The sequence below is a fragment of the Sarcophilus harrisii genome, chromosome 4 (genome assembly GCF_902635505.1).
Source record: "Sarcophilus harrisii chromosome 4, mSarHar1.11, whole genome shotgun sequence".
Classification (NCBI taxonomy): domain Eukaryota; kingdom Metazoa; phylum Chordata; class Mammalia; order Dasyuromorphia; family Dasyuridae; genus Sarcophilus; species Sarcophilus harrisii.
Window position 1 is genome coordinate 461322734 of NC_045429.1, and position 18850 is coordinate 461341583.

Here is an 18850-nt window from a genome sequence, read left to right on the forward strand (position 1 = left end):
TGTGAAGTTGTTTTTCTGGTCTATATATATATATATATACATTTATATATATATATATTCTGATTTATAGTATTTGCTGTTTAATTGGAAAATGAGGAGACAGATTAAAATGTGTCTAAAAATGAATTCTGTCCCTTTCCTCTAAGATGGCATCAAAGACAAAGAAGGAAGACATTGCCCTCCCACCAATAACAAAGCCAAATCCAATACCTTGAAGGCCAAGAAGGTGATGGTAAAGGGTGTCCATAGCCACAAGAAGAAGATCTAAACATACCCCACCTTCTGACGACCCAAGACACTAAGACTTCAAAGGCAGCCTAAATAACCTAGGAAAAGTGCTTCTCAGAGAAACAAGCTTGATCACTGTGCCATCCTTAAGTTTCCCTTGACCACTGAGTTTGCAATGCAGAAGACTGAGAACAACTACACCCTCGTCTTCATTGTGAATGTCAAGGCCAACAAGCATCAGATCAAAAAGGCAGTGAAGAAATTGGACAGCATGGACATGGCCAAGGTCAACACACTGATCCAGCCTCATGGAGAGAAGAAGACTTATGTCCCCCTTGCTCCAGACGTCGATGCTCTAGATGCTGCCAACAAAATCAGAATCATCTAAGCTGTGTCCAGCTCTCCCACTTCACTTACAATAAAAAGGTTTTCGGTAAAAAACGACTCCTGTATTTTTAAAGAAAAGATCTGAGCTTTGGTGGACTGAGGACTCAATATATCATTCAACAGTGTGACCTGAAAACCAATTAAGAAATAGGAAAAAAAACCCAAACTTTATAAGTTCTTGGGCTGCATTAGGATAGGCAAGATATAGCTTCTAGGAATAAGGAGAAGTCCTGTGGTGCTCTCCCTAATCTAGAAAATTGTATTCAGTTTTGGGCACTGTGATTTAAGGAAGACATTGACAATTGGAGAAAATGCAAAGTATCTCCTCCACTTAAAGGAGCATGATGAAGTCTTTGACATGAGCACCAGGTGAAGGAGCTGGGGATGTTTAGCCTAGAGTTGCTGGGGATGTTTAGCCTAGCAAAGAGAAGATTCAGGGGGGGACATACTAGCTGGCATGAAGGGCTTAGGCTTCTACTGGGACCTAGAGAGCAGAACCAAGAGCAAAGGGAGGAGAGAAGGCACATTTCCAATGATCTCACCCATCCAGAAGTGGTTTGCACTTGGGGCTGGAATGATTCCCCTCCTTGTAAGTCTTCAAGAAAAGTCAGATGGCCTCTTATTGGTAAGATTTGAGAATGTAATCTCCTCGAGGGAAGGTTCTATCTTTTTATTTGTTTGTATTTGTCCCAAGAACTTAATACTATACCTAGCACATAACATTAATAAATGATTATTGATTTAGAATTTGGGAGAAAAAGCTTGTTCAGGTAGGAATTGGACTTGATGGCCACTTTTAGCTCCAGACCTAGGCCCAGATCATCTGCCAGGATCTGGAGGGCAGACACATACTCGACTGATCCTGGAGGGATTTAAGCAACCCCACACATCCACCAAACACCACCATAGACACATACAAACAGAGCAAATATAAATATTTACACATGAAAGACAAATCCACTGGACCACTCTCAAGCAAGTAAGTAATTGGAACCAGACTGGAGATGTGAGCTCAGGCTGTGCTTATATAATACCAAAATAACAGTCAGACCAATTAAAAACAGAAAATCTGGGGCATTGATTCTCTGGCACTGGAGATACCCAATAGCCCTAGGCCTTTTTCTTTTTCTTTTTCAACTTTGAACCCGTCCTTTTAGCATGGGACAGATATGCTCTAAAAGGAAACAGGTGGCAGGGCAGGACTTGTCCAGGAGGCTCCAGGTCCTGGCTCAGAGGTTTCTACCAGACCTTTTATTCCCATTCCTATGATAGACTATAGTGTTTCCAGTGTGGTTTTCTCTTTGGGAGAATATCAAAGATCAGAGCACTTGGGGTTGCTTGGAATCTGGCACTCCATTATCCTTTGGACAAAGACTAAAACTGGGAGTTAAAAATTGTGAAGTTGTGAATTTTATGCCCCACCCCTACACACACACACACACACATACACACACACACTCCTTGACACCTCCCCACTAACCCCCATCCTCCTTCCCAAGGTCAGTTCTATGACTCAGAATTGATGAGAATAGTTACATGAAATGGCCTCTAGGGTCCTTTCCAGTTCTAATATTGTCTAAATCACACTCATCCTTGTCTCTAAGGCGGGCGAATAGAAAATACCGAGTGCATTTTTATCAGCAAACATGGCACGAGGAGGCTGTTCTAGGTTTCCAGTTTCTCCTTTCCCAAAGTCCTAGTCACAGGTGCCAAAGTAATTCTTCTAATACATAAGTCTGATCCTGTCACTGTCCTACTCAAGAGCCAAGTAGCTCCCTGTTGCTTCTAGGAGGAAATATAAAAGCCCCAGCTTGGCAGAAATGTCTCCACAGATTTGCTCTAACCCACCTTTGCAGCCTTATTACACATAACTTGTGTCCACAAACTCTATGTTCCAGTCAAACTGGCCCATTTATTGGTCCTTACTATTTGATCTCCTGTCTCTATGCCTTTGCACCTGCTATTACCCTGTGTCAGGAATATTTTTCTCCTTATCTCTACCATCATCAAGCCATCATCAAGGCTTAGCTCTAGCTCCTCCTCTGAGAAGACTTCCTTGATGCTGCTAGTTATTGGTTCTTTCTGTTCCCCAAACTTATATTGACAAATTGTGTCTTCCATGCAGGAGAATATAAGCTCCTTAAGGGAAGAGACTGACTTCATTCTATCACTGAATCCCAAGGCCTAGCCAAATGATGGGAACACAGTAAGCACTTAGCACATGCTTATTGAGTTGGACAGTATCATTTATTTCACCAGGAGATCATCATTTCAGCTAAGTGGGCATAAAACCGATAGGACCATAGAGCTGAATGTTCCCTAAAAACGGCTATTACATCCTTCTGCAGCAGCCAAAGGAGCTCATACCTTGGGGTCAAGTAGCTGCTCTAGTTCTGCCATTAAACAGAGAAGTAACCCATGGGTAGGTTCCTTCCACTTTCTAAGGCCCATTTTCCCATATATCGATGGGTAAGCTCCTCTATGGGGTATTTGATAGAACATGGGGATAAGACGTAACAGAATGGAAAGGTACAGATCGGTTCACTGCATGAGAAGACCACAGACTCAGAGCTGTCAGGGATGTCAGAAGTCACCTAAACTAAATCCTTCAATTTGTTATTGATAAAGAAACTGAGACCCATGGAGGTGACATTTCTTACCCACAATCTCACAGGTTGTAAGTGGCGACGCTTAAGAGATGAACCAGAGCTCTCCCCAATGGCCCAGGGCCTCCTATTCTGGGATCAGCCCATGGAGGACCTGACACCATTGAGAAGATTAGGGATCCAGTAGGAAATCGAAGTCAACAGAGATAATAATTGTTTTAATACTTTCCTCACTGGTCTGTTGTGGGGAGAAAGTGAGAGCATGTAGGCAAAATGCTTGGCAAACCTTATTGATCCTTAGAAGATCAGATAATCTACATTTTATGTTTCTCTTCTCATTGGTCCTTTAAGAAACAGACATTCAGCTGGTGGTGGGATTAGCCAATATCTGTGTCAGTTCAATAACTATTTATTAAGTACCTACTGTCTGTCAGACACAATGATAAACACTGGGAAAGCAAAGAATGGCAAAAGGCAGCCCCTTCCCTCAAAGAGGTCATGGTCTAATAGGGAAGATATAGACAAGATAAACTGTCTATATAGTAGTAGAATCAGAGGGAAGGCATGTATAAAATGATGGGGCTAGACTAAATAGCCTTAAGATTCCCTCCAGCTCTAGATTTAATCGTCTGTGAGGGAATTGTATTCGAGGGCCTCAAAGATTCCAACCTAACAGACAAATGACCACAAAGTGTCCCAAGTTAGTGCAGATGTCCTTGAACCTACCAGAGCATGTCGGATCGCTTTCAGGCTTGGGGGTTGATGTTAGCTTCCAGTGAAGATTGCGCCTGAATTCTGGCTGGTCTTCTGTGTGGATCAGTTCAAAGACACTTTGATGTAAAACATCTGTCTGGCAAGGAAAACAAATGCCACAGTAGGGTCATAGTCTGTCCACCGAGTGTTCAGTAAAGTCATTAAAACGGACAAGTCGACAGTCATTTATTTCTTGAATTCACACATGAGATATTCCCCCTCCAAAGTCTCCCTAATACCATACCAGCCTCTGAGGTCGGGAGTGATTTGGAGATGTATAACTTTCCAGACATTCTAAAAAGAAGACCCCAAACATCCAGAAAAATGGCCCCTGTTCACCATCTTTGCTATTCCATCCTAGTCTATTGATCCATTTGGAGGGTGACTTGACAAATGTCCGTGGATCACCTGAGGACCCCAGTTCTCCCCAGATCCAGCAATCTGGTCAACAGGTTTTGTTTCAGATTGGGAGGGAGCAAATGTCTAGCATTCATTCTACTGTCCCACCTGCTTCAATGGAAAATCACAAGCCTCCAAAGCCTCCTGGAAGCTCTTGCCTTATGAAATGTAAATAGGGTTTAAGATGCCCAAGGGCCATCTTGCAGACAAACCATCCCCATACCTTTGATCTCTCAATTTCTATTCTTTTATTAAAAAGGGAGAGGACCCCTTCACTGGGAGGAATCATCTGTGGCCAGCTGGACGTCTGAGCAGCTGTGGGATGAAAACACTCCATGGCATGTTCTAATTCTGAGGGATTATTTGGAGGCAGCTCAATATGGAGGAAGGCTTTGTAAACACGTCAAAAAGAACACATAATTCGACTCAGTTGCCTTCAATAATTAAGAGGAGTTAAGGGAGGCCAACTTCAAATGGGAGAGATTAAGCAGCCCCATCATAGGGCACAAAGCACACTTTGAAGAGTTTCAGAGAATATATTAAAAAATAGTAACTCCAGATGAGAGAGAGAGAGAGAGAGAGAGAGAGAGAGAGAGAGAGAGAGAGAGAGAGAGAGAGAGGGGTTTTTATTTCTTATATTTTAAAAATGAGGTGTCTTTCATGGAGTTTTCAATAGAAATCTGGTCATTTTCACAATAACAGGATTCAAATTCAAGAACACTGTATTTACAGTCTGGAAGCATGGATTGGACTCCCACCTCATCCACTTACTCATTACATAATCATTTAATCTTCTGTGCCTCAGTTTCCTCATCTATAAATCCCTATAGGACCTACTCCACAAGGTTACAGGCCGGTGAAGTTAGCTCCTATAAAAGCCTTCCATGAAAGAGATTATGGGAGGTCTGGCCAAGCTGATGAAATGACGAGTAAACAGTGGTAAATGTCATCTTCTATTTGCTTATGGGACCTGTGTTTTACAGTATTCATTCATTCAGCAGAAACTCATTAAACCCTTCTGAGCTCAAAGAATAGAGCTAGACATACAAAGATAAGAGGAGAGCTTGGGAGAGGGGGCAGAGGATCACAGGGAGATGGGACATATACAAGATTCTATCCTCTGCAATCCGTCCTTCACACAGCTCCCAAGACAATATCCCTAAAGCCTAGATCTGAGCTCATGGAGCATCTTCATTAAGTTCTTGCTGCTACTAGGGCACACTAGAGACTCAGCTGAGAATTGAGTCCTCCACAGCTGAGTTCCAGATGACTCCTTTAGACTTCCTTTGTGCTCATTAGTCTTCTTTACTCAACGGTCCAGTAAAATCGACTATTTTCTATTGCCAGACTCAGCACTGCACCTCCTGCTCCCTGGTAACTTTGTCCAAATTGTCCTTCGTGGCTGGAATATCCTGCTTTGTCTCTCTGCCTCTTGGAAACTCTTGCTATCTTCAAGATTCAGATTATGTGCTACCTCCTTCCAATTTGTTTTTCTGAACACACACTCACACAATTTTGCAAATGTGTCATACCCCTAGATCAGGTGTTTTTAATCTTTTTTTTTTTGGCCGGGGGGGAATCATTGCCTCCAGTTCCAGTCTAGTGAGTTATGGACCCTCTTCTGGAAATGTTGTTTTTAAATGCAAAAAAAAGACATTAAGAAGGAAATCAAATTATTGAAATCGTTATCTCAATATTTTCCCATCCAAGTTCATGGAGCCCCTGAAATCTCTCCATATACTCCGAGACTCCTAGTTAAGAACTTCTATTCTAGAAGTCTATCAACTCATAGAAAGGGAATACTAATTCATGGCTTTGGAATCCTTAATATCTCGTAAAGTAGTGCTCAAAATCTCATTCCTGAATGGGTCATCCATTAAATACCGGAGGCTTCCAAAGTGCTTTACTTCCATTCAATATACCCTGTGAGACATTTGCTACAAGTATTATTATTCCTATTTTATATTTTATGAATTATATACATTAGGAAACTAAGGCATATGGTGGCCAACTAGCCTGTTCAGGGTCACATTGTGTGATCCTTTTTGCAGTGAAGTTGACTCCAGATCTTTCTACTTCCAATGCTGCTCTCCAGCCATTGTAACATATTGTCTCTAAGAGAGGGCTCCAAATTTTGCTTTAAATCAAACTGTGATTTGTGGACAAGGAAGGAGTTTATGGCCAAAGAAGAACTAGCAAACACGGTGAAATGCAAAATGGATGGTTTTTTTCCCTTTTATTTTCCCTTTTTAATCTGATTTTTATTGTGCAGCATGATAAATATGGAAATGTGTTTAGAAGAATTGCACATACTTAATCTATAGTGGATTACTTTGTCTAGGGGAGGGGAGTAGAGAGAAGGGAGGAAAGGAGAAAAAAGTGGAATACAAGGTTTTGCAAAAGTGAATGTCAAAAATTATCTTTCCATGTATTTTGAAAATAAAAAAGCTATTGTTAATAAATAAATAAAATACATTCAAGCTGTGAGGATACTGGGAATAGGAACCAGGGAACTGGAAGCTGGTGCTCTAAAGAAGAGTTTTGCTTGACTTCATTGGGAAGCTTTCTATTTCTGTATGTATAAACTGTCTCTACCCAACAACTTTGCCCCAAAAGCAACTTAGGGAAGAGTTCGGGTGCTTGGGTCAGGTTCAAGACTGAGCCCATGTCTGTGTGTGGCCAAGTAGCCGGAAGAAGGCAGGAAATCAGTCAGTCACCTAGATGTTTCTGAAGAGCCCAGTTGTGGTCACACAGACCAACAGTCTCATTATTTAATTAGCATCCTCCAGGGATTTGGATCATGAAAGCTAAGCTAAGGTCTAGGTGCACAAATAGACAAGGGAGACAGTCTCTGACCTCAAACACTTTCTAGTATGGGAAGTGGCCCATAAAGAGGCGTTCAGGGGCAAAGCCCATCGGGCCTTAGTATGCAGTGACAAAACAGATAACATTGTCCAGCCCCCTGAGATTACAGGAGAGAGCAGGGAGACAACCGGGTCCAATGGCCCTGCAGTTTACTACAAAGATTATAGCTGTGATTCTCCGCTCAGTGAATGGCCATGAACAGCCCATAGAATGGGACCTGGGCCCATCCTTTTAAGAAGGGGAGGTGGTAGGGGGATGCCGAAGGTCAGGGGTGGAGTCGGGGCCACTGAATTCATTCCAGGATGATTCCATCATCCTCCACAGTACATAGCCATGCAAGACTGAGCCGCAAGTGACAGCATCTCAGCCCTTGAGCAAACCTAAGGTGCACATTTACAGATTCAATGTCTGAAGTCTAAGCTGCCTCCTGGCACTAGGGTTTCCAGATCATTTTGCTTAGCAGGGACTCTTGGGCCTTGGGGTTTTCCTTGCTTCTTCTCACCAAGATATTCTCTCCTGGACATTGCTGAACGTCTTCCTGGTATTCTCCTTCCTTTGTTGTGCCTCCTATTAAAACGTGTTATCTGACTACTTCCATCTAGGTGGGCAGTTTTCTCCATTTATTTGAAATATATTTGAAATTTTAAAAATTATTTGAAAATGTCTCCATTTTCCATTTAAAACCCTCTTGGCCTAATTCAGAGCAATTCAGGTTAATATAGTTTTGGCGTCCTCTTATTAGGGGAACTGTGTACCCAGACAGAAGCTCACCAAATAAAAACTGACATGCGTATGTGTATACTTATGTGTGTTTCTGTATATATGTGTGTATATGTATATTTGTGTGTATATATATACATGTGTATATATGTGTATATTATATTTGTATGCATATATGTGTATACGTCATATGTTTATATAGTATATTTGTATTTATATATGTATATATAAGTATGTATGTATATATGTATATACAAATATATGCAATGGTCATTAGCAGAATGGATATGGCTGAACGACCATGTTCAACTCTCTGCTCTCACACTATTCCCCCTCCGGTTTTGCAGGGAGCCGTTACTGCTCCTCCCTGGACCACTGTGGCTCAGCAGTGCTTCTGCTGCTACTGATGAGGTCATTCCTTATGTAGCCTAGTGTTTGTCATCCTCATAAAGAATATTGGTTTGAAGGACACCCAATAAGTGCATGACAGAATGGGTCCGGACATTCCCTGGACAACACTGAATGCCTTGGATTTCAGTAGGGCACAGTGGATGGAGCACTGGGCTGGGAACTAGGAAGATTCCTCTTTCTGAGTTCAAATCTCACTTACAGCTATGTGGGCCTGGACAAGTCACTTCATCCTGTTTGCCTCAGTTTCCCCATCTGTAAAATGAGCTGGAGAAGGAAATAGCAAATCCCCTCCAGTGTCTTTGCCAAGAAAACCCCATATGGGGCCACAAAGGGTTGGACATGACTGAAACATGACCAAATGACAAGAGTGTCTCAGGATGTCTGACCATCCACAAAGCTCGTACCTGGGTTTCAGTGGGAGGCACACTCACCTGATGGAATCCCAGGTAGTCCTGAATCGTGTGAGATGAGTAAAAGATTAAGCCCTCAGAGGTGACCACCAGCACAAAGCCGTTCAAGGCCTGTAGGACAGAAAAAACAGACACATTCAGGATCAGCTTCTCTTCTCCTCTTGTCTCTCAAGTCACACAGCCCAGCAACAAGCCTTTATCAACTTTATTAGTAACCTACTGTTTGCTCTGCACTGTGCTAGGTCCCCAGGTACAAAGACAAGAAATAGCCCTTTCCCTGCAGGAGCCACAACATCATCTTTGATTGATTGAGGGAGCCTGGTTTTCCGCTGCTTTCTCAGGATGTAATTCTAAGGAATCATGGAATTTTAGAACTGAGTGGAATCATCTCGTCTGTCCTCTGAATTTTAAAAATAAAATGCCAGAGACCAAGAGGTCAAATAAAAGTAAAATTCCCAAGGTCCCCCAACAACTTAGCAGCAAAGTTAGGATTCCAGCCCAGAGTTCCCAGTTCCTTCAGTGCCCTCTCCATGGCCTCCGTGGACATTGCGTGGAGGCTGCCAGCAGGGTGGGAGGCTGATCGCTGGAGGACTGATATGAGACTGAGTCACAGTTTGCCCTGGTAGAAGGTGTGCGTATTCAAAGGAAGAAAATGAGCATTTATTTTAAAAAACTCCTATTCTGTGCCAGGCACTGTGCTAAGCGCTTTGCAAATATCCTCTCAGATGATGTAGTTCTAAACGTGTTAGAATAACCCAGAAGTCACTTTACTTCTATGAAGGAAGGAAGGAATAAGTAAGGCATTTATTAGGACTTTACTGCACACAAAACACTATGCTTTACTGGGACTCATCTGGTAAATGGGCGAATTATATAACGTTATTTCCTAAGGTTTTTCATAGATCTCTGATGAACTAAAACCTATCTGATTTCAGGTTCATTCAGTCAATCACCAGTCCATCTGTCCAGCCAGACCAACAGATGGCCTAGAGAACTCAGAAGAAGAAGAAGGGCTTCTTGATTCATGTCTAAAGGCTGGCCTATTTTCTGCTGTTGTCAACCAGTTTGTCCTTGAAGGAGATGAAGAAAAAGAAAGAAAGGTGAGACTCTGAAATGCGTAGCTGGGTGACCGTGAGCAGCTGGTGTTCTTGGGTTTTCTCATTTGAAAAAATGGGGATAATCATAATCGTCGTTCCTATCTTCTAGAGTTATTCTGTGGCTCGAATGAGATGATTCTGCAGTCTCTGATATGTTCATGTCAGACGTGTTGTGAATACGAGGAATATTGTTTCAGGACCGACTTTCTGTGATATAGTTACTTTATTCAGATCATTCTATCTCTTCCTTCTCTAAACCACTAATAAAAGTATTGGTTTTCCCTTAAGTCTCTAAATTTCTAATTTACTTTTTTGGAATGATGAGCTCAGCCACTATTTTTTCTCTTATTGAGAGGAGAGACCTTTGTACTTGGAAGCATTTTCTTAGGCTCTAGGCCAAAAAATAAAATAAATGATTGATCGTCTCCTGCCATTCTGGGATCTTGGGACACTTGCTGTCCTGGGCTGTGTCCAGATTGCTCTAGGAGTATTTACATGGCACGCAGCTACTCTGTTTACTTAACCACACAGCAGGCAAACAGGCTCTGTGTGCGATATGTGTGAAAGATGCAAAATGTGATTTCCTGCTGAGATGATTTTCCATGGATATTTATTCTAGGGCAAAAGAAATCATCCAGATTCTCTCCTCTCTCACTTAGGAGTTTTACACAAAGCGAGTCAGTAAAAAAACTATATTTAACCTACCCTTTGCCCTGAATTTATTAAAGCACTTTTTAATGGGATCCTCCCGCCTTTTCCTGTGCTGGAAGGATAACACTGACTCTCTCCTATAACAGGGATTCTGAATTAGAATGCTTAAAGTTTAAAAAAATAAGTATCTTTCTTTATAACTAGCCTTTTCAATCTTCTGTATTTGAGTTAAGGCATTTAAGATTCTTCTTATGAGAAGGCGTCCTCAGACTTCACCAAACTGCCAACTGCCAAGGGGAACCAGGGGAGGTAAAGACCCTACAAAGATCCATATTGGTCCTGTACATATATTTTAAGAGATCATGGCTTTTTAGGTGATTTCTAGATGGCATTTCTTCATCACCCTACTCAATAGCTACTACATAGAAAATAGTAGAAACAAAAGAAATCCAAAATCACATTATAGTAAAAAATATCAACTTCTTGCTTTTGGACTCTCCATGCCTTTGGACATTCTGTCCTCCATGCATAAAGTACAGATCCCAGTACCTGTCAAAGCTCATTTTAGGTGCCCCTCCCACACACATCCTCTTCGATCCAGCCAGGCGTTGGTGCTCTCCCATACCCAAAATTATTTTATAATTATTTACCTGTTTATTACCCCCCCCCCAACTAGAGTATAAGCACCTCAAGGCCAAAGAGGTTTTGTCTTCATTGTCATGTGGCTTAGCATCTTACCCACAGTAAGTGCTTTCTAATTACTTTTTTGGTCATTTAGTTATCAGAATTGTTAACAAAAATGATAATTGTTAACTATTGTTAACAAAGAACAACATTTCAGTGATTTTTCACCTCTTCTTTTTTAGCTCTTCTATCCACTGGGGGAAAGAAAAAGATTGCTGATTTCTAAAACAATTGAAATAAAGATAGATATAGATGCCTGAAATCTAAAAAGCAGGAAGAAGAAACAAGAGAAATAAAGATAAAAGGAAACTAGCAATGGGTTTCTGTTAGAGAAGAACTAAAGAAAGCTTTTATTTGCATTTGGGAGTTGGCAAGAAAATACCTAATAGAAAATGAAGAAAAAAAAAGCCATATTTCTAAGAAAAAAAATCTTCCTTGAAAGTTAGCTCTTTGATAGTCTTCAAAATGACTCTATTTATTAGTGTTACATTTATACTGTCTGTCTCTCTCTCTGTTTTTCTCTCTCTCTCTATCTTTGTCTCTGTGTCTTTGTCTCTCTCTCTCTCTCTCTCTCTCTCTCTCTCTCTCTCTCTCTCTCTCTCTCTCTCTCTCTCTCTCTCTCTCTCTCTCTCTCTCTCTCTCTCTGTCTGTCTCTCTCTCTGATTCTCTTTCTCATTCTCTCTCCCAGTTAATTTTCTCATTTTGTATTAGCCCACACAGTTCTTGGGATGAGGAGTGGAGGTTAGTCCTGGGCACCACCACAGTATCACAATTCAGCTCTTATGGTCCCAGCCATAACCTCTACAGAAAAATACACTGCACTTCTTGCTCTAGCTCCTGTGCTCCTAACAGTGTGCAATCTATTTAGACAAAATTAGTCACAATGACAACATTGACTCTTAATCATGAAACACTGACTAAACAAGAAAACAAAAGCAATAACAGTTGAGTCACACCGTCACGCCAATGCAAGGAATGTCCACAGGGACAGGGCATATATATTGCAACCTTACGTGGATTTCTGTAATTCTCTTCTTGGAGCACCTCACAACTCTAGACATCAGACCTCGATGCCCTTGGTTTCTTTACAGTCTGTAGCACACACTACCTCTGGTGAAGACTGCTGCTCTGAAACCCTTGCTCACTGAAGCCGTGTCAGACACTTTTAGCACAAGGCCACCCTTAACAGGCTACTGAAAAAGTGTTAACCTATTTCAGTGAAAAGCAATTCCATTAAGTCAAAGAACTACAAACTCTTCAGACACTCTCTTGGGGCTCTGAAATGTCTCCCTCTTGATCCAAAATGGCTCCTTCTGGGTAGTGGAGAGAGACTACTACTGTCAAACACATGGAAGTTTCCCAACTCTTGAGATGGAAAGGGTGAAAAAGGGCAATAAGCCCTGCAACTTTCCTTCCCCCAGAAGCCAGCTTCTGAAGTCCTCTAGCAGCCTTCATCAACTACAAAGCTCCCCTCCAACAAGTAAAGCAGCTGCTAAGCCTATCTGATTTCAGTCAGTGTGCTCGGCTGATTCACAGGAGATCTCTCTTGTCTTCGGATTTTTTTTAATACAATACTCCTTCAAGTATCAGGGGCAGCCTTCATCATCAGCTTCTCTCTTCACTGTATTTTTGGTTGCCAGCTTCTGATTCCTGCCCTTATGCTTCTGACTGACTTCCCTTCCTCAAGGCAGGACCTCCTTATAGTGACTGATTCATCCCTAACCAAGGTTGAAGAAGCCAGAGTTCACAATTCTATCATTTGTAATAAAAACGATAAACAATTTCCCCATAATTCCTACGCAGTTCTTGGATTTATGGTGGTGCTTGTTTTTCAGATATATCCTTCAATACCCTGAAAATAGACTACATAAGTGAACTGGTGGATAATGACGCCTTACAGAAATCCCAAGTTTGGTCTGCATTTGTGTCTTTCAATTCCCTTCAAATATATTCTTTCCATACATTAATCTGCTATTGACATAGTGATAATGATGTTGGTACCTTTAAATGCAAGATCATACAATATTCAATAGATTAAAAAGGACATGAGTCATACTGACTGGTAGTTGGTGAGTGTCCCAAGGGATTACTGACAACAGAGAAAAGAAAAAAAATGACTTTAATTATTATTTTGCTTCTGTTTTCTCTGTTTAAAGAAGGGATCTTTAGAAGGGAAAGTACATAAAAATGGTTAACAGGGAAAGAAAATTCAGATAAAAGAATTCAAAATGCCAGATCCAGATGAACTAGATTCCCAGGTTCTGAAAGAGGTGGCAGCGATGACTGTGGAGTCTTGGGCAGTGACTTTGCAAAACTGTATAAAACAGGGACATTATAAAAGAACAAGAGAAGAACATACTTTGTACTGCTTTTCAAAAGAAATAAAAGTCTGAGGTAAATGGGAAGGTCAAAAAATTAGCTTTTATTTTTGTAACAATTTGGGTATGCATTATTAAAAGGATGCTTTGAAAGCACTTAGAAAGAGAAGCAATAATCGCAAAGAGCTACATGGTCTCATCAAGAAAAAATAAGGTCAGTCTAACTTGATTTTTAAACAAAACTGCTGTAGCTTAGTCTAACAAGAGAATGGCACCAGCGTGGCAAACCTGAATTTGAGATGGTCCCTCCTGCCAGCCTAATGGAAAAGAAAATGAGAAAGGCTCTGGAAGTTGCCACAGAACAGCCAAGGGGCTCAGAATTAGATTAATGATTAAAACAAAAGAATTTATATGGTTTATTAGTTTTATCAATGAATTGGATAAAGAGATGCCTCATGTTTATCAAAGTTGCTGATAACACAAAACTGAGAAAGAGAGAAACCATTTTAGATAAGAATCCAAGTTCCAAAAAAGACCTAAAAATGAGCTTATCTTAATTAATGAATTAATGAATCTTAATTAATTTGTAATTATCTTTGGATAAGACGAAAAAGTGGCATTTACTGGGATAAATATAAAGTCCAACAATTGGGTTCAAATAATCAACTCTACAAGGACGGGGTGATGGAGACACTGACAGGTAACAGTTCCAGTGAAACAGATCTGAGCCTTTTAGAATATCCCAAGATCAAGGTGAATCCACAACGGGAAAGAGTTTCTTCTGAGACAGTGGATTCCTCCTCCATGATGGATATTGTCAATATTCCAAAGGTCAAAGGTATACAGACAGTCTGGGTCAAAGTGAACTGGGAAGGCCCTTCCAATTCTCAGATTCTGTGAAAAGGATGTAAACTCCAGGGAAACATTGGAGGGCCAGATGAGACCCACAGATAATTATGATCCTATCAGGGTTTTAACCATAACGAATGAAGAGTAGAAAGAAAGTAGTTCATTTCCCTTTCATTTGTGAATACAAGAAAGGCCTGAAGGCTATTTGGCAGGCCATTCATTCCTCATTTGGCAGACAAATCAGCTTCCTTTCCACCAAAGTTGGGGCTAGGACTGAGATAAAACAGAAAAATTTTTGAGTCCTCTCCTTGGCCTCCAGAATCATGAGAGCTCTTCTAAATGGACTCGCCTCTAATCAAAAAGATTCAGTTTTAGAGAAAAAAAACACAAAAAACCTGGAAACAGGGGCTACCTGCCAACCTGAAAACATAAGACAGGCCTTTGGGGCCAAAACTCAATCCCACTACTTGGAAGAATGTGTGAGCTGGGATGTGTAATTTAGAATAGGGCACTCCACCTCTCTAGCTCTCACTGGGGAAAGAAGGGGGCTACATTATTTGATCTCAAAAGTCCCTTCCAAGTTCCCATCCTAAATTACAGAGTAATAGAGCTGTCCTGGCCCTAAATTCGCGTTTCTAGTATGTATACTTTTTTATATTTTCTTTGAATCCTCAACATTTGTGCCTAGAACTCAGTACGCAATTAATAAATACTTAATCGATTGAATTATCTACTATAATTGCATTTCACCAAAAGATAAGATATTTGTTCTCTTCTGCCACTTCTCTAATACACACACACACACACACACACACACACACACACACACACACACCCCAAGTCTGCTGATGAAGTACAGCCCTCCCATCACTTGAGCTAAAATCATTGGCTCCATGACTTTCACTGCTAATGGCAATCTGAAACCTTGACATCCAACCCCAGCCCACTTTCTCCGACTCACTAATGCAGAGACATGTCAGAAGTCATTAGGGTCTGGCGAGCACATTGCGCCAAGCTCAGCTATTGCAGCTCACCACTCCCCTTCATTGCCCAGGTCTGCATTTTTCCCCTTCACTTTCCTTTATTCTGGATACAAATGGTCTTTCTTTTTATTGAGGAGGACCCAGTGGGTGGGAATTTACTCCAGAGGTTAATTAGTGCCCCCAGTGCCTGGCCCTCAGCCCATCATGCTGATCGTCAGCAGAAATGTCAGTGGCCAGATCTCAATAAGCCCTTCACTGAGGTTGGATTGTTTGTCCTGAGTTAGCAATAAAGACTGTGATTATAAGTTATAGGACCAGAGATTAGAGCTCAAAGGGACCTCAGAACCATCTATCCCACTGCCCTAATTGTTCATATAAGGGATCTGAGGTCCAGGGATGTAAAGGATTTGCCCAAAGTCACTAAGGTAATAAGGAGCAGAGAGAGAATTCAAACTCAGTCCATGACTCCAAAATCAGAGTTCTTTCCACCGAGCCACAACTAAATGGAATCCTATAAAACTGGTCTCAGTGATACTTGCTAAACGGATCTGTGCTGGGTTTTGATTTTTGGTGGTGGTGGACTGTGGCTTCCTTAGCATAGGGCACTCCTGATGCTGAAATTCCACCTATTAATCCAAGTCAGAAACCCTCTCATACAATTCCATCCTAGGAAATCGTCAACCATCCTGAAAGAGCTCATGACCTTCTCAGACTTACACAGCCAGGATATGTCAGGGGCCAGGTCTTCCTGACCCTAAGAAGGACTCTGTTCCATATGGCATTTTCCCATGATAAGAACAAATGATTTTTTAAAAGAATTAATGATAAATAATGCATCCACATTGTAGATTAATGTATATATAAATATATGTATATATTTGTGTGTGTGTGGATAAGTCATTGAATAAGTCAGTTTAAAAGTGTAACTATAGTTCATTTTTAAAAGGTCTTAATAGAATCTTATAATTTCCAAGTTGAAAAGGAGCTCCAAAATCATTTTTTCCTATCTATCCTAGAGCTGAAATCTCCCTTAAATTATCCCCCATAAAGGACACTCAGTCTTTACTTCAAAGGCACCGATGTTGGCCACCTTCTTGTTTAAGCCCTCACCATTTCTCCCAAGGGCAAGAAGTTTTCACTTGTACATTTGTGTCCTCACTATCTAGTGCAGCCTTTGGTATTTAGTAGATACTTAATAAATACATGTTGAATGAATGAACAAATGGATGGGTGATTGAATGAATGCAAAGTAAATGGTTCTGATCCCTGGGCCAGGTCAATTCTAATGAAATCAATTAGAAGCTTGAGACTAAACAGGTTGAAATGTGTGGTGTATTAAATTAATTAAGTAATAAGTCAGCAGAGAGATTGGTATCTTGGCCAGAAGTTTCATAGGGAGAGCCTCCCCTGGCTTCCCCATTCATGGGTGCTCAGTGATCAGGAAAATAATAACTCTCCTCAAAGTTCCCAGCAAAATGCTATATACCCTTAGCCCAGCGATTCCACAGCTAGATAGAAACACTCCAGTGATGTCAATGACAAAAAGAAAAACACCACACAAAACTTCATAGCAGCACGTTTTGTAGTATCGAAGAGCTGGGAACAAAATAGATGTCCATTGATGGGAAAATGGATGAACAGATCATGGTACATGAATATAATGAAGTATTACTAAATTATAAGATACAGTGATAAAGAAAAGCAAGATGGAAATGTGAAGTGGTATACATAAGAATAAGCTCAACAACATATATATGAATATATAATATATGTATGTATATAGACTATAATACAACTTGAATATGATGGAATTGGCAGTGGCAGAGAAAAGTGGCAAAGTAGAGAGAGTTCTGGGCCTGGGCTCAAAAAGACATTTTCATCAGTTCCTCAGAAATTTCCGAGCTAGGGACCCTGGACAATTTACTTAACCCTGCTTTCCTACGTTGTAAACAACTTTAATAGCATTGCCAAGAAAACCCCAAATGGAATCATGAACACATGAACGCGACTAAAATGAACAATGAAATTATGTGAAACAAATACAATATTATAAAATATGAAAAGGCACTTCCCTCCCTTCTTTAAAGAGATGGAAGGCTGCAGATGTGGAACACTATGTTTATCAACTTCTTTGCACTGATTTGTTGCTGATATGGACAGATAGAAATATAGATGTGTATTTTTTTCTTTTTCATTCTCTGTTATAAAATATGGCTCTCTGATTAGGGAGGGATATACTGGAAAATATTAGCTGATGCCAAAACAATAGATATTTGTTATTAAATTAAATTAATATAAATTGTATGTTACATATAAATTGTTATATACAAATTATATATAAAATATATAAATTTAAATTTTTATTTTTTTAAAAAGCAAACTAAATAGATTTGAGAATATGATAAGTTAGCCAGAAGGCTTTGGTAGAGTAATTTAGGCTATGACTCAGCCCCACTCACCTCCTTTCTTTGCCCAGCCATACTTAATCTGACAGTTCTTTAGTTTAAAAAAAAAGGTACCCACTGTTAGGAAAATCCCTAAACAATCACTATCAACAAAAGAGAAGATGCATCTTTCTGAGTGTGCTAGACAGAGTCCAATGAGAAAGCATGCCTGGAGCATTAACCTGGAGGAGGAGTTTGCCCTCGGGCACAATTCTGCCAGGGCAGCGCCAGCTTCGGTCCCCATCGTGGAGGCGGCTTGTGGACCAGTCCTTGGCACATCGCTTCTTCTGGGTGACTGCAGTAAAGCAAAGGAAAGTATTTCAGTGCTGAGCTAATGTTTACCAAGGAACTGCTGGGAATGTCAGCTTCTTTTACACACGCCTCATTCACAGGGCGTGTGGGGCCAGACTTCTCCAAAGGAAGATGGCATTACATTACACACCCAGTAGGTGCTCAGTACATGTTAGCTGGATGCATGGGGTTCCTATTATTCAGCAGATGAGGGAATTGTTATGGATGATATGTTTCCCGGGCCCTTCGGTTTGTCGAAAGGATATATTGGGGATCTGGTTAAGAACACGATCCTTTTTATGCAATAATATTATTAAAACAGAAAACACTGCCCAGCCTAACCAATGATGGGAATGATGGATGTTGGAAATACATTTTTCATTAGATTCTAAATTTTATTTATTTTTTTTATTATAAGGACCACTTGAATCCCCTTTATAAAAAAAGTTTCATCAATTGCTTCCTTTTCATTTCCACTGCGGCCACACCAGCTCATTTTCTTGTGCCTAGACCAGAGGCCAGAACAGCTTCTCAACCAGGATTCTTAGCTCCCTTCCTGCTATTCCCTTCTACACAACCGTTCTTGATACCACAATAAGGTTAATCTTTCTAAAGCATAGTTACATCACTTTCCACCTCAAAAATTTTCCATAGAGCCCATGAAATAAATAAGTTCTTGACCTCACAATTAAAAAATATCATAATGTAATTATAGGCTTTATATCCCTAGTGCTCAGCACAATGCCTGGCACAC

At 40.6% G+C, this 18850-nt stretch overlaps 1 protein-coding gene and 1 pseudogene across 1 annotated transcript in view; one reads left to right on the top strand and one right to left on the bottom strand.

Moving 5' to 3' along the window:
* LOC116423505 (aryl hydrocarbon receptor-like) overlaps positions 1-18850 on the bottom strand; it is a 59470-nt gene that overhangs the window by 13889 nt on the left and 26731 nt on the right. Inside the window, exons 3-5 of the mRNA XM_031968260.1 lie at positions 17988-18100; positions 8801-8890; positions 3948-4071 (exon numbers count right to left, since the gene is read on the bottom strand). Coding sequence (XP_031824120.1) covers positions 3948-4071; positions 8801-8890; positions 17988-18100 — 327 coding nt within the window. The remainder of the gene's footprint in view (positions 1-3947; positions 4072-8800; positions 8891-17987; positions 18101-18850) is intronic.
* Positions 147-674, top strand: LOC100915693 (annotated as a pseudogene).